We start from the raw sequence: 15000 nt of genomic DNA on the forward strand, positions 1-15000 counted from the left end.
ACTACTACTACTGAACTGTATGGTTGTTTTCTAACACTTATATATCCAAGCTTGTGTAACAGCAAGAGAACCAGTAGCTAGTCAGAGAACCAGGAGCTAGTCAGAGAACCAGTAGCTAGTCAGAGAACCAGTAGTTAGTCAGAGAACCAGTAGCTAGTCAGAGAACCAGTAGTTAGTCAGAGAACCAGTAGCTAGTCAGAGAACCAGTAGCTAGTCAGAGAACCAGTAGCAAGTCAGAGAACCAGTAGTTAGTCAGAGAACCAGTAGTTAGTCCAAGAACCAGTAGCTAGACAGTAAACCAGTAGCTAGTCAGAGAACCAGTAGCAAGTCAGAGAACCAGTAGCTAGTCAGAGAACCAGTAGCTAGTCAGTGAACCAGTAGCTAGTCCAAGAACCAGTAGCTAGACAGTAAACCAGTAGTTAGTCAGAGAACCAGCAGTTAGTCCAAGAACCAGTAGCTAGACAGTAAACCAGTAGTTAGTCAGAGAACCAGTAGCTAGTCCGAGAACCAGTAGCTAGACAGTAAACCAGTAGCTAGTCAGAGAACCAGTAGCAAGTCAGAGAACCAGTAGCTAGTCAGTGAACCAGTAGCTAGTCAGTGAACCAGTAGCTAGTCAGTGAACCAGTAGCAAGTCAGAGAACCAGTAGCTAGTCAGAGAACAAGTAGCTAGTCAGTGAACCAGTAGCTAGTCAGAGAACCAGTAGCAAGTCAGAGAACCAGTAGCTAGTCAGAGAACCAGTAGCTAGTCAGAGAACCAGTAGCTAGTCAGTGAACCAGTAGCAAGTCAGAGAACCAGTAGCTAGTCAGTGAACCAGTAGCTAGTCAGAGAACCAGTAGCTAGTCAGAGAACCAATAGCTAGTCAGAGAACCAGTAGCAAGTCAGAGAACCAGTAGCTAGTCAGAGAACCAGCAGCTAGTCAATGAACCAGTAGCTAGTCAGAGAACCAGTACCTAGTCAGAACACCAGTAGCTAGTCAGAGAACCAGTAGCTAGTCAGTGAACCAGTAGCTAGTCAGAGAACCAGTAGCTAGTCAGAGAACCAGTAGCTAGTCAGTGAACCAGTAGCTAGACAGTGAACCAGTAGCTAGTCAGTGAACCAGTAGCTAGTCAGAGAACCAGTAGCTAGTCAGAGAACCAGTAGCTAGTCAGTGAACCAGTAGCTAGTCAGAGAACCAGTAGCTAGTCAGAGAACCAGTAGCTAGTCAGTGAACCAGTAGCTAGACAGTGAACCAGTAGCTAGTCAGTGAACCAGTAGCTAGTCAGAGAACCAGTAGCTAGTCAGAGAACCAGTAGCTAGTCAGTGAACCAGTAGCTAGTCAGAGAACCAGTAGCTAGTCAGAGAACCAGTAGCAAATCAGTGAACCACTAGCTAGTCAGAGAACCAGTAGCTAGACAGAGAACCAGTAGCTAGTCAGAGAACCAGTAGCTAGTCAGAGAACCAGTAGCAAGTCAGAGAACCAGTAGCAAGTCAGAGAACCAGTAGCTAGTCAGTGAACCAGTAACTAGTCAGTGAACAAGTAGCAAGTCAGAGAACCAGTCGCTAGTCAGAGAACCAGTAGCTAGTCAGTGAACAAGTAGCTAGTCAGAGAACCAGTAGCTAGTCAGAGAACCAGTAGCAAGTCAGAGAACCAGTAGCTAGTCAGAGAACCAGTAGCTAGTCAGTGAACCAGTAGCTAGTCAGAGAACCAGTAGCTAGTCAGTGAACCAGTAGTTAGTCAGAACACCAATAGCTAGTCAGTGAACCAGTAGCTAGTCAGAGAACCAGTAGCTAGTCAGTGAACCAGTAGCTAGTCAGAGAACCAGTTGCTAGACAGTGAACCAGTAGCTAGTCAGTGAACCAGTAGCTAGTCAGAGAACCAGTAGCTAGACAGTGAACCAGTAGCTAGTCAGTGAACCAGTAGCTAGTCAGAGAACCAGTAGCTAGACAGTGAACCAGTAGCTAGTCAGAGAACCAGTAGCTAGACAGTGAACCAGTAGCTAGTCAGTGAACCAGTAGCTAGTCAGAGAACCAGTAGCTAGACAGTGAACCAGTAGCTAGTCAGTGAACCAGTAGCTATTTAGAGAACCAGTAGCCAGGCCAGTCAGAGCTAGTGGGAGATCTATGAACATAGGATAAGAGAAGGTGTGTGTGTGTGTGTGTGTGTGTGTGTGTGTGTGTGTGTGTGTGTGTGTGTGTGTGTGTGTGTGTGTGTGTGTGTGTGTGTGTGTGTGTGTGTGTATCCATAGATGTCCGTAGCCACTGTTGAGTGGCTAATGGTTTTACTCGTCAGGAATGGTCCCAGAAAGCCTAGGGAGGAGGATCCTGGAAAATGTCTTGTCATTACATCAGAGACGTCCTGAGTGTTTATCTATTCTGCACGTGGGTGTGTGTGTCATTGTATCAACATACAGGCCATGGGACCTGTTGTCAACGGATGTCATACTACCAATCAAAATTACCTTTAGAACCGAACGTGTGTGTGTGTGTGTGTGTGTGTGTGTGTGTGTGTGTGTGTTTGTCTGTCAAGCGTACCACAATGTCTTGAAATAACAGACGGTGATATCAGAGACTATGGAGCATTACAGTATGTGATATCCCATGGCAGTTCAGGACAAGACATGACATATTCATATTGACAAGACATAACATATCATTCATATTGACAAGACATTACATATCATTCATATTGACAAGACATAACATATCATTCATATTGACAAGACATAACATATCATTCATATTGACAAGACATAACATATCATTCATATTGACAAGACATTACATATCATTCATATTGACAAGACATTACATATCATTCATATTGACAAGACATTACATATCATTCATATTGACAAGACATGACATATCATTCATATTGACAAGACATTACATATCATTCATATTGACAAGACATAACATATCATTCATATTGACAAGACATAACATATCATTCATATTGACAAGACATAACATATCATTCATATTGACAAGACATTACATATCATTCATATTAACAAGACATGACATATCATTCCCATAGAATCATGCAGATACTTGGCAGCCATTTTGAGCCATCCAAAATGGTGGAAAGAAAACGAGTTGCTACCAATGTGAATGAGAAGAGATGAGGCTTGCCTCCCAAATGACACCCTATGCCCTACATAGTGCATTACTTTTGACCAGATCCCTATGGGTCCTAGTCAAAACTAGTGCGCTGAATAGGGAATAGGGTGCCATTTGGGATGTGTTGGAAGATATGCTGGCTCTACAGAGGACAGCTAATGACATCGAAGCATATTTCATACCCCCTTGGGCCCTGCATTAGATACAGTCGCTCTCTCTCTAACACACAGACACACACACACACACACACACACACACACACACACACACACACACACACACACACACACACACACACACACACACACACACACACACACACACACACACACACACACACACACACACACACACACACACACACACACACACACACACACACACACACACAACGGAATTAGCTTTACTTAATAGTTGATGGGTTGCCATGGAGATCAGAGGGCATTTGATGTTTCTTCTGTGTCTCTTTGGAAACAATAAAAGAGAGGGAGAATTAGAGAGGGGGAGAGAAAGAGGGAGAGAAAGATTGAGTAAAACTCAAAGTGCAGACATGCTGATATATATTAAAAAGTAATCTACCCCCAGCTGGAACTTCTATGCCCTCCTCTCCACACTGTGTACCAGCCTGTACCACCCTGTACCACCCTGTATCACCCTGTACCACCCTGTATCACCCTGTATCACCCTGTACCACCCTGTACCACCCTGTATCACCCTGTACCACACTGTATCACCCTGTACCACCCTGTATCACCCTGTACCACCCTGTACCACCCTGTATCACCCTGTACCAGCCTGTACCACCCTGTATCACCCTGTACCACCCTGTATCACCCTGTATCACCCTGTATCATCCTGTACCACCCCGTACCACCCCGTATCACCCTGTATCACCCTGTACCAGCCTGTACCACCCTGTATCACCCTGTACCACACTGTATCACCCTGTACCACCCTGTATCACCCTGTACCACCCTGTATCACCCTGTACCAGCCTGTACCACCCTGTACCACCCTGTACCAGCCTGTATCACCCTGTACCAGCCTGTACCACCCTGTACCACCCTGTATCACCCTGTACCACCCTGTATCACCCTGTACCACCCTGTATCACCCTGTACCACCCTGTACCAGCCTGTACCACCCTGTACCACCCTGTATCACCCTGTATCACCCTGTACCACCCTGTACCACCCTGTATCACACTGTACCAGCCTGTACCACCCTGTATCACCCTGTACCACCCTGTACCACCCTGTATCACCCTGTACCACCCTGTACCAGCCTGTACCACCCTGTATTACCCTGTACCAGCCTGTACCACCCTGTATCACCCTGTACCACCCTGTACCACCCTGTACCAGCCTGTACCACCCTGTACAAGCCTGTACCACCCTGTACCTCACCAATGTCAATGCTTTCTGCAGCTTCAAGCTTCTCTTAGTCTACAGGTGGTATGATACCATATGTTTTGGTTTTTAATGGAGTCCTGTGGTATTGTGCTTTCAAGGCCTACTTCAGGTGTAGGCAACCCTGTCCCTGGAGGCACCATACTGACCAACTGAGCTAAATGATCAGTTCAGTGATTGGCTACAACACAGCTGGTCTTCCAGGTGGGTTAAAACAATAATATGAAGTGCTTGTGGTACTCCAGGAACAAGGTTACCTACCGCTGGCCTACTTGATCACAAAGCTAAACTATACACCCTTCTCTCCTTCCCTCCACTTTTACCTCACCAATATCAATGCTTTATACACCTTCCAGCCGTGTATCCTAGTCTGCAGGTGGTATGGTATAAGTCTTAATATGTTGGTTTTGTTTTCTAATGGAGTATTGTGGTATTGTTATTTCAAGGTATAACTGATCGCAAAGCTAAATCTCTATGCCCTTTCTTCCTCATCTTCCTCCTTCCGCAATACCTCAGCAATACCAACACTTAAACATAAGCCTTTTTTGCAACCTGCAGCTAGCAGGTGGTATACTTAATATCTGAAAATGCTGGTTTTGTTCTATTGTTCTATTGTTGTTGTGCTTCCGAGGACCAAACCGATCTCAAGGCTCCAGTTCTTTTCAATACAGTGAGTCACAAGTGTTCTCTGTGTAGCTGCGCAATCATTGTCCTCCTCGAGTGTGAAAAACTGAAGGATTGTTTGTGAAACACTTTGACTCAATCTTCACAAAGTGTTGTTTTTGGTCAACATCGTTATACAGCTCTCGTCGGCTGGCCCTCGCTACATATTTGTCGTCAGACTCACTGGCTCCAGGTCATCTAAAAGTATTTGTCCTGGGTAAAACTCCGCCTTATCTCAGCTCACTGGTCACCATAACAGCACCCACCCGTAGCACGCGCTCCAGCAGGTATATCTCACTGATCATCCCCAAAGCCAACACCTCCTTTGTCCGCCTTTCCTTCGAGTTTTCTGCTGCAAATGACTGGAATGAATTGCAAAAATCGCTGAAGTTGGAGACATATCTCCCTCACTAACTTTAAGCATCAGTTATCTGAGCAGTTTACCGATCGCTGCAGCTGTACACAGCCCATCTGTAAATAGCCCATCCAACTACCTACCTCATCCCCATATTGTTTTTATTTACTTTTTTTGCTCTTTTGCACACCAGTATTTCTACTTACACATCATCATCTGCACATCTATCACTCCAGTGTTAATTTGCTAAATTGCTTATTTGTTGCCTTACCTCCTTACTCCATTTGCACACACTGTATATCGATTTTTCTATTGTGTTATTGACTTTACTTTTGTTCATGTGTAACTCTGTGTTGTTGTTTTTTGTCGCACTGCTTTGCTTTATCTTGGCCAGGTCGCAGTTGTAAATGAGAACTTGTTCTCAACTGGCCTACCTGGTTAAATAAAGGTGAAATAAAAAAATGGGGAGAGAGAGAATGGGAGAGTGGTAGGGAGAGAGAGAGAAAGAAAGAGAGAAAGCGTTTAAGGGAGAGCGAGAGAGAGAGAGAGAGAGAGAGAGAGAGATGGAGTCAGAGGGGAAAGAAAGATTGAGAAAGAGAGAGAAAGGAAAAGATCCTCTAAGACTAGCACTAATTGACTCATTTTTCAGAGAACGATTTTTAAAGCGTTTGCACATTTTGAACGAGGGAAAGTGGAGGAAGGAGAGAGAAAGCTGGGAAACAGAGGGAGAGAGAGAAAAATATAGTGAGAGAGAGAGGGAGAGAGAGGGAGTGAGAGAAAGCAAGAGAGCGAGAGAGCGAGAGAGAAAAGCAGGCAGCTGAGACCTTATAAGAATCAGGGAATGCTAGACTGGATTTCTGCATAGAGAGTTGGAGATGTGGTCACACTATTTTCAAGTGTGTGTGTGTGTGTGTGTGTGTGTGTGTGTGTGTGTGTGTGTGTGTGTGTGTGTGTGTGTGTGTGTGTGTGTGCTTATGTGGTTTTACTATCCTTGTGGGGGCCAGAAGTCCTCACAAGGAAAGTAAAAAAAGAAACATTCGTACAAGTGTGGACATTTCAAAGGCTATTTTAAGCTTAGAGGTTACGCATGTTTAGGGTTAGGGTTAGGAGTTAAGGTTAGGGTTAGGGTTAAGGTTAGGTTAAGGGTTAGGGTTAGGGAAAATAGGATTTTGAATGGGAATCAATTGTTTGGTCCCCACAAGGATAGTAAAACAAATGCGTGCATTGCGTGTGTGTGTGTGTGTGTGTGTGTGTGTGTGTGTGTGTGTGTGTGTGTGTGTGTGTGTGTGTGTGTGTGTGTGTGTGTGTGTGTGTGTGTGTGTGTGTGTGCATCTGTGACAAAGATTATCCCTATATAGCATTAGCTTGCAGGCTCAATTCCTTCATTTTCACTGACTTTGACAGAAATATAAAGTTGCTGGCTCTAAATGTACTAATGTTACAGTTATTTCCAGGAAGTTATTTCCCTGTATCTATATCATCTCCAACTACATAGCAGCTTGAAGGATGATAGCCTGGTGATTTGCACTAGGGGCTGTGACAGCTTGGGATAATCTAAGTGCTCATTACTGCATAGAGCTGGACCAGCTTTGTAAAAATGGCTGACATATCATATATCCTATACCTATTAAGTAGAAGAGAGAGGTGGGTTGGTGGTGGGTGAGTGGGGAGAGAGAAGACTATGAGGAGAGAGAATGGGAAGGAGAATGCAGAAGGAGAGACAGGAATGAGGAGAAAGGGGGAGAGAGAGGGTGACGAGGGAGAAAGAGAAGAAAAACTATTCTTTCCCCTCTAGACCTTTTCCCTCATGTCTTCTTGTACATCTGTTACACTGTACTGTATTATAGATCTGTTGTGATACATTGTACTGTATTAGATCTGTTGTGTTACATTGTATTGTAGATCTGTTGTGATACATTGTACTGTATTATAATCCGTTGTGATACATTGTACTGTATTGTAGATCTGTTGTGATACATTGTACTTTATCATAGATCTGTTGTGATACATTGTACTGTATTGTAGATCTGTTGTGATACATTGTACTCTATCATAGATCTGTTGTGATACATTGTACTGTATTAGATCTGTTGTGATACATTGTACTTTATCATAGATCTGTTGTGATACATTGTACTGTATTAGATCTGTTGTGTTACATTGTATTTTATTGTAGATCTGTTGTGATACATTGTACTCTATTATAGATCTGTTGTGATACATTGTACTGTATTGTAGATCTGTTGTGATACATTGTACTGTATGATAGATCTGTTGTGGTACATTGTACAATATTATAGATCTGTTGTGATACATTGTACTGTATCATAGATCTGTTGTGATACATTGTACTGTATTATAGATATGTTGTGATACATTGTACTGTATCATAGATCTTAGAGCTCAGCCCAGTCAAAACTGTTCGCTGCTCTGGCACCCCAATGGTGGAACAAGCTCCCTCACGACGCCAGGACAGCGGAGTCAATCACCACCTTCCGGAGACACCTGAAACCCCACCTCTTTAAGGAATACCTGGGATAGGATAAAGTAATCCTTCTAACCCCCCCCCAAAAAAAGATATAGATGTACTATTGTAAAGTGGTTGTTCCACTGGATATCATAAGGTGAATGCACCAATTTGTAAGTCGCTCTGGATAAGAGCGTCTGCTAAATGACGTAAATGTAAATGTAAATGTAATCTGTTGTGATACATTGTACTGTATTATAGATCTGTTGTGATACATTGTACTGTATTAAAGATCTGTTGTAATACATTGTACTGTATTATAGATCTGTTGTGGTACATTGTACTTTATTATAGATCTGTTGTGGTACATTGTACTGTATCATAGATCTGTTGTGATATTAATGAAACATGTTCTTCAGAGCTCGGAATATTTCCCTTTAAATGCCAGTAATAGCTGCAAGTTATTGATTTAAATGTGTGTGTGCTTTGTGCGCATGTGCGTTCATGTGTGTGTGTGTGTGTGTGGATGTGCACATTGTCTGTCTTTATCCATAGTAATGTATGTATAGAACATCTAGGCTTTTAGAATAGGAAGAAGGACAGTGAGGATTCAGGTACGGTGAACATCAAGTAATACAGGATTCTACAAAGGATTCTACTGATGTAATACACAGGATTCTGCTGATGTAATACACAGGATTCTGCTGATGTAATACACAGGATTCTACTGATGTAATACACAGGATTCTGCTGATGTAATACACAGGATTCTGCTGATGTAATACACAGGATTCTACTGATGTAATACACAGGATTCTGCTGATGTAATACACAGGATTCTGCTGATGTAATACACAGGATTCTACAGATGTAATACACAGGATTCTTCTATTGTAAACCCAGGATTCCAGTAATCTTGTGGCCACAATCCTAATTTCAAAAGCCTATTATATGTACTTCAGATGTCTAAAAAAATCATCCATTCATGGTAATGAACAGGTTAATATGGGACTTTGGGCTGTGCTCATAAATCTGAAGAAAGGATTTGTCCCTGTATTGTGTATTACTTCATGGCCGGTACTTCTCCTCCTTTTCATATGAAAATGTCAGAGGTATAGAAAATAAAATGAAAAGAATTGAGCATATATTTTCTATCCTACAGAAGTCATACAGCAACAATATCTTCTTTATTTTTCCCCACCTTCCTCCCCCTGAAGTGTTGGAAGTAGTTCGGGCAGTGATGGAGAGCAGAGTTGCATTAGAGCAGAGCCTTTTGTATTAATTAATCCCCCAGAGGGTGATTTGGCCCGCTGGACTATTAAGTACCTCTTTTAGTGTTTGTATTCATCCATAGCCCCTCAAAGCCACAATGCATATTCAATGGATGCGTCCCAAATGGCACCCTATTCTCTACAGTGTGCACTACTTTTGACTAGTGAAATATTTAGGGAATAGGGTACCATTTGCGACGTATTTTCAATATCTCACTGTCACACTTCAAAGAACTGCTGGGAAGTTTCTCTCGCTGTTCTTTTTTATACGTCTGGATTTCTCTCCCTGTCTCCCTATCCCTCTTTCTCTTTTGCTCTCTTTATCTCTCTCTATTTCTCTCTATATATATTTCTCTCTCTCTTTCTCTCTCTCTCTATATATATATATATATGTATGTATCTGCATATATTTCTCTCTCTCTCGCTGTCTCTCTCGCTCTCACTCCCTATTTGGTTCCACCTAACCAAAGTTTTATTATAGGGCCCTGTTGTTGTCTGTAGTTCCACCTAAGTAAAGTGTTATTATAGGGCCCTGTTGTTGTCTGTGGTTCCACCTAACTAAAGTGTTATGATAGGGCCCTGTTGTTGTCTATGTGGTTCCACCTAACTAAAGTGTTATTATAGGGCCCTGTTGTTGTCTGTGGTTCCACCTAACTAAAGTGTTATTATAGGGCCCTGTTGTTGTCTGTGGTTCCACCTAACTAAAGTGTTATTATAGGGCCCTGTTGTTGTCTACGTGGTTCCACCTAACTACAGTGTTATTTTAGGGCCCTGTTGTTGTCTACATGGTTCCACCTAACTAAAGTGATATTATAGGGCCCTGTTGTTGTCTATGTGGTTCCACCTAACTAAAGTAATATTATAGGGCCCTGTTGTAGTCTACGTGGTTCCACCTAACTAAAGTGTTATGATAGGGTCCTGTTGTTGTCTGTGGTTCCACCTAACTAAAGTGATATTATAGGTCCCTGTTGTTGTCTACGTGGTTCCACCTAACTAAAGTGTTATTATAGGGCCCTGTTGTTGTCTACGTGGTTCCACCTAACTAAAGTATTAACTTAGGGCTAGGCCCCTTTTCTCTCAATTCCCGCATGAATGACATGCCCAAAGTGAATTGCCTGTTGCTCAGGCCCTGATAAGATAATATGCATATAATTGGTACCTTTGGAAAGAAAACACTTTGGAGTTTGTAGAAATGTTAAAATAATATATGAGAATATAACACAATTAATATGGTAGGGGAAAATCCAAAGAAAAACCAACCAGACATTTTTTTTTTTGAGGGACCATGCTCTTACAAATGCAAGTATAAGGGGATACTCAATTCTAGCTCCCAGAATGCAATTCCTATGGCTTCCACAAGGTGTCAGCAGTCTATGTTCAAGGTTTCAGGCTTGTAACTTCCAAAACAAATAAGAAATATCAGTTTTAGTACAGGGACAGTCTTGGAAATTCGTGTTTGCGTGCGCCATGAAGACAAGACGCACCTGCTAAAATCGGTTTCCTACTGAACATACTTCTTTCCATAAGAAATATTATAGTTTGATTACATTTTAGGGTATCTGAGGAGTAAATAGAAACACATTTTGACTTGTTGAAACAAAGTTTAGGAGTAGATTTTCGAATTCCTTTCTCTGGATTACTCAAATCGATGGCGCCAACTAAACAGACTTTATGGGATATAAAGAAGGATTTTATCTAACAAAACGACACTACATGTTATAGCTGGGACCCTTTGGATAACAAATCAGAGGAAGATTTTCAAAAAGTAAGTGAATACTTAATCGATATTTGTGAATTTATGAAATCTGTGCCGCTGGAAAAATATTTTGATGTGGGGCGCCGTCCTCAAACAATCACATGGCATGCTTTCATTGTAATAGCTACTGTAAATCTGACAGTGCAGTTAGATTAACAAGAATTTAAGCTTTCAACTGATATAAGACACTTGTATGTACCTAGATGTTTAATATCCATAATTTTTATGATTATTTATTTGAATTGCGCGCCCTCCAGTTTCACCGGAAGTTGTCCCGCTAGCGGGACGCCTATCCTTAAGAAGATTTATTATAGGGCCCTGTTGTTGTCTACCTGGTTCCACGTAACTAAAGTGTTATGATAGGGCCCTGTTGTTGTCCACCTGGTTCCACGTAACTAAAGTGTTATGATCGGGCCCTGTTGTTGTCTGTAGTTCCACCTAACTAAAGTGTTATGATAGGGCCCTGTTGTTGTCTATGTGGTTCCACCTAACTAAAGTGTTATTATAGGGCCCTGTTGTTGTCTGTGGTTCCACCTAACTAAAGTGTTATGATAGGGCCCTGTTGTTGTCTGTGGTTCCACCTAACTAAAGTGTTATGATAGGGCCCTGCTGTTGTCTGTGGTTCCACCTAACTAAAGTGTTATGATAGGGCCCTGTTGTTGTCTGTGGTTCCACCTAACTAAAGTGTTATGATAGGGCCCTGTTGTTGTCTGTGGTTCCACCTAACTAAAGTGTTATTATAGGGCCCTGTTGTTGACTACGTGGTTCCACCTAACTAAAGTGATATTATAGGGCCCTGTTGTTGTCGACGACGTGGTTCCACCTAACTAAAGTGTTATTATAGGGCCCTGTTGTTGACTACGTGGTTCCACCTAACTAAAGTGTTATTATAGGGCCCTGTTGTTGTCGACGACGTGGTTCCACTTAACTAAAGTGTTATTATAGGGCCCTGTTGTGTTCTGTGGTTCCACCTAACTAACTTGAGACGCACCCAATGCAAAAAACATATCTCTAGATGTTTCTATTATGCTAATTAGGTCATGTCACACGTCCTGGAGTTTAACCTTTATTTTAAGCCTTTTACAGAATTCAGGATTAAATCACAACATAAAGCTGGACCATTTGACATAAAAAGAAAAATGGACAATATTATGAAGAAGCTTGAAGAAAAGGTTCAAATCCAGGCATGTCACATGATTAACCAGGACACAGGAACCTAATTATAGAGACTGTATAAAATAGTAGTCTTTCTGTCTCCATGTCCTGTTAATCCAGTCTCCATGTCCTGTTAATCCAGTCTCTCTGTCCTGTTAATCCAGTCTCTTTGTCCTGTTATTTATCCAGTCTGTATGTTCTGTTAATCCAGTCTTCTGTCCTGTTAATACAGCCTCTCTGTCCTGTTAATCCAGTCTGTATGTCCTGTTAATCCAGTGTCTCTGTCCTGTTAATCCAGTCTGTATGTTCTGTTAATCCAGTCTCTCTTTCCTGTTAATCCAGTCTCTCTGTCCTGTTAATCCAGTCTGTATGTTCTGTTAATCCAGTCTCTCTGTCCTGTTAATCCAGTCTGTATGTTCTGTTAATCCAGTCTCTCTGTCCTGTTAATCCAGTATGTATGTTCTGTTAATCCAGTCTCTATGTCCTGTTAATCCAGTCTCTATGTTCTGTTAATCCAGTCTGTATGTCCTGTTAATCCAGTGTCTCTGTCCTGTTAATCCAGTCTCTCTGTCCTGTTAATCCAGTCGGTATGTTCTGTTAATCCAGTCTCTCTGTCCTGTTAATCCAGTCTCCATATCCTGTTAATCCAGTCTCTCTGTCCTGTTAATCCAGTCTGTATGTTCTGTTAATCCAGTCTCTCTACACTGAGTATTATCCTTAACCCTGGTGCCTCTACGTGGTTCGAGCGCTGCAGTATAATGGTGATATTACTCAACTGTGTGACCCTGGGTATGTACCAACCCTGTGAGAACATAGACTGCTCTTCAGACCGCTGTAAGGTACTACAGGTCAGTATCACACACACACGCTGCACGCACACACACACACACACACACACACACACACACACACACACACACACACACACACACACACACACACACACACACACACACACACACACACACACACACACACACACACACACACACTAATACTGTTTAACTATGCGACCCCTGTGCAAGGACCACTACTCACTTTCTTCACACCTCTCAAATTCCTCTCAATAGCACCTCTTGTCATCTATTGAAAAATGACTTTCTTTCCTTCTTTCTCCTCTGTCTTTTCTCTCTGATGTGAAGGCACTACATTGCTTTCTCTATGTGCTTTTAAAAAAAAACAGAACATACAAGAGATTGTCTCTTTGTTGACCCACCGTCATCTTTACAGAGGTTTTACTGTATCACTGATTTATCCTGGAGAAGACACGTGACATGGATATATTCTGTCTCTCTTCTCTCTCGCTCACAACCATACACACACACGCACGCACGGACACACACACAGCGTGCATAACCTATGTATGAACACATACTGTACATGTAGGAGTCTCTCTCTCTGTGTGTGTGTGTGTGTGTGTGTGTGTGTGTGTGTGTGTGTGTGTGTGTGTGTGTGTGTGTGTGTGTGTGTGTGTGTGTGTGTGCAACCAGATCACCCATGATACAAGTCAGTATTCGAAGTCCATCTATGTGTGAGGACTTCAGGAGATGAGTTGGAAACTGATACTAGGGGCAACAGTGAGTACTGTTACCTTCCAGTAGGTTTTGATATACTTGGGCATTGTTGACAAGGAGTTGGGCTTTGTGGACAGGGGTGGCAGATGGGCGTAAGCCTCTGATTCTAAACTTTGCAGTTTGAATCCAGCGATGGAAAGTTGTTTCAGAGATTTTACTGCAGCGGGCTAAATCAGGGTCAAACAGAGTGATTCTTGGTAGTCTTGAGCAAATCTACTTTGGATCAAAAGTATACACCTCACACACATGGTTAAGGCCTGATAGACATAGAGCTGAAAGGATCAAATGTTCAGTTTGCATCCCAATATTTCACTTTATATACACTATCGTTCAAAAGTTTGGGGTCACTTAGAAATGTCCTTGTTTTTTAAAGAAAAGCACATTTTTTGTCCATTAAAATAACATCAAATTGATCAGAAATATGGTGTAGACATTGTTAATGTTGTAAATGACTATTGTACCTGGAAACGGCTGATTTTTAATGGAATATCTACATAGGCGTACAGAGGCCCATTATCAGCAACCATCACTCCTGTGTTCCAATGGCACGTTGTGTTAGCTAATTCAAGTTTATACTTTTAAAAGGCTAATTGATCATTAGAAAACCCTTTTGCAATTATGTTAGCACAGCTGAAAACTGTTGTGCTGATTAAAGTAGCAATAAAACTGTCCTTCTTTAGATTAGCTAAAACAACGTGCCTTTGGAACACAGGAGTGATGGTTGCTGATTATGGGTCTCTGTACACCTATGTAGATATTCTATTGAAAATCTGCCGATTCCAGCTATAATAGTCATTTACAACATAAAAAATGTCTACACTCTATTTCTGATCAATTTTATGTTATTTTAATGGACAAAAGAAATGTGCTTTTCTTTCAAAAACAAGAACATTTCTAAGTGACCCCAAACTTTTGAACGGTAGTGTACGTCACAGAAGGCTGATATATAACAAAACCTGATTTTTGCATTCTTTTCAAAGTAATGTTTATTAATTATGAAATTGTGAAAAATATTCATAACAGTCCTCACGAGGCCACAAGATAATTTGTGTCATGATTGTCGTAAGGAGTGGACCAAAACGCAGCGGGAAAATGTATACTCGTCTTCTTTTTTTACTTGAAGAAGGAAAAACAAAATAAACACGTATACAAAACAAACGACTCCAAACAGTCCCGTCAGGTGCGACAAACACTAAACCAGGAAATAACTACCCACAAACCCCCATAGAACAAACACCCCTATAAAT

General features: G+C 41.8%; 1 protein-coding gene across 1 annotated transcript in view; it reads left to right on the forward strand.

The window, feature by feature from the left end:
* LOC106593365 (voltage-dependent T-type calcium channel subunit alpha-1I) overlaps positions 1-15000 on the forward strand; it is a 134296-nt gene that overhangs the window by 5510 nt on the left and 113786 nt on the right. The window contains exon 3 of the mRNA XM_045692073.1: positions 3728-4490. Within this exon, the coding sequence (XP_045548029.1) occupies positions 3728-4490 (763 nt within the window). The remainder of the gene's footprint in view (positions 1-3727; positions 4491-15000) is intronic.

This window comes from Salmo salar, chromosome ssa12 (assembly GCF_905237065.1).
Source record: "Salmo salar chromosome ssa12, Ssal_v3.1, whole genome shotgun sequence".
Lineage (NCBI taxonomy): Eukaryota > Metazoa > Chordata > Actinopteri > Salmoniformes > Salmonidae > Salmo > Salmo salar.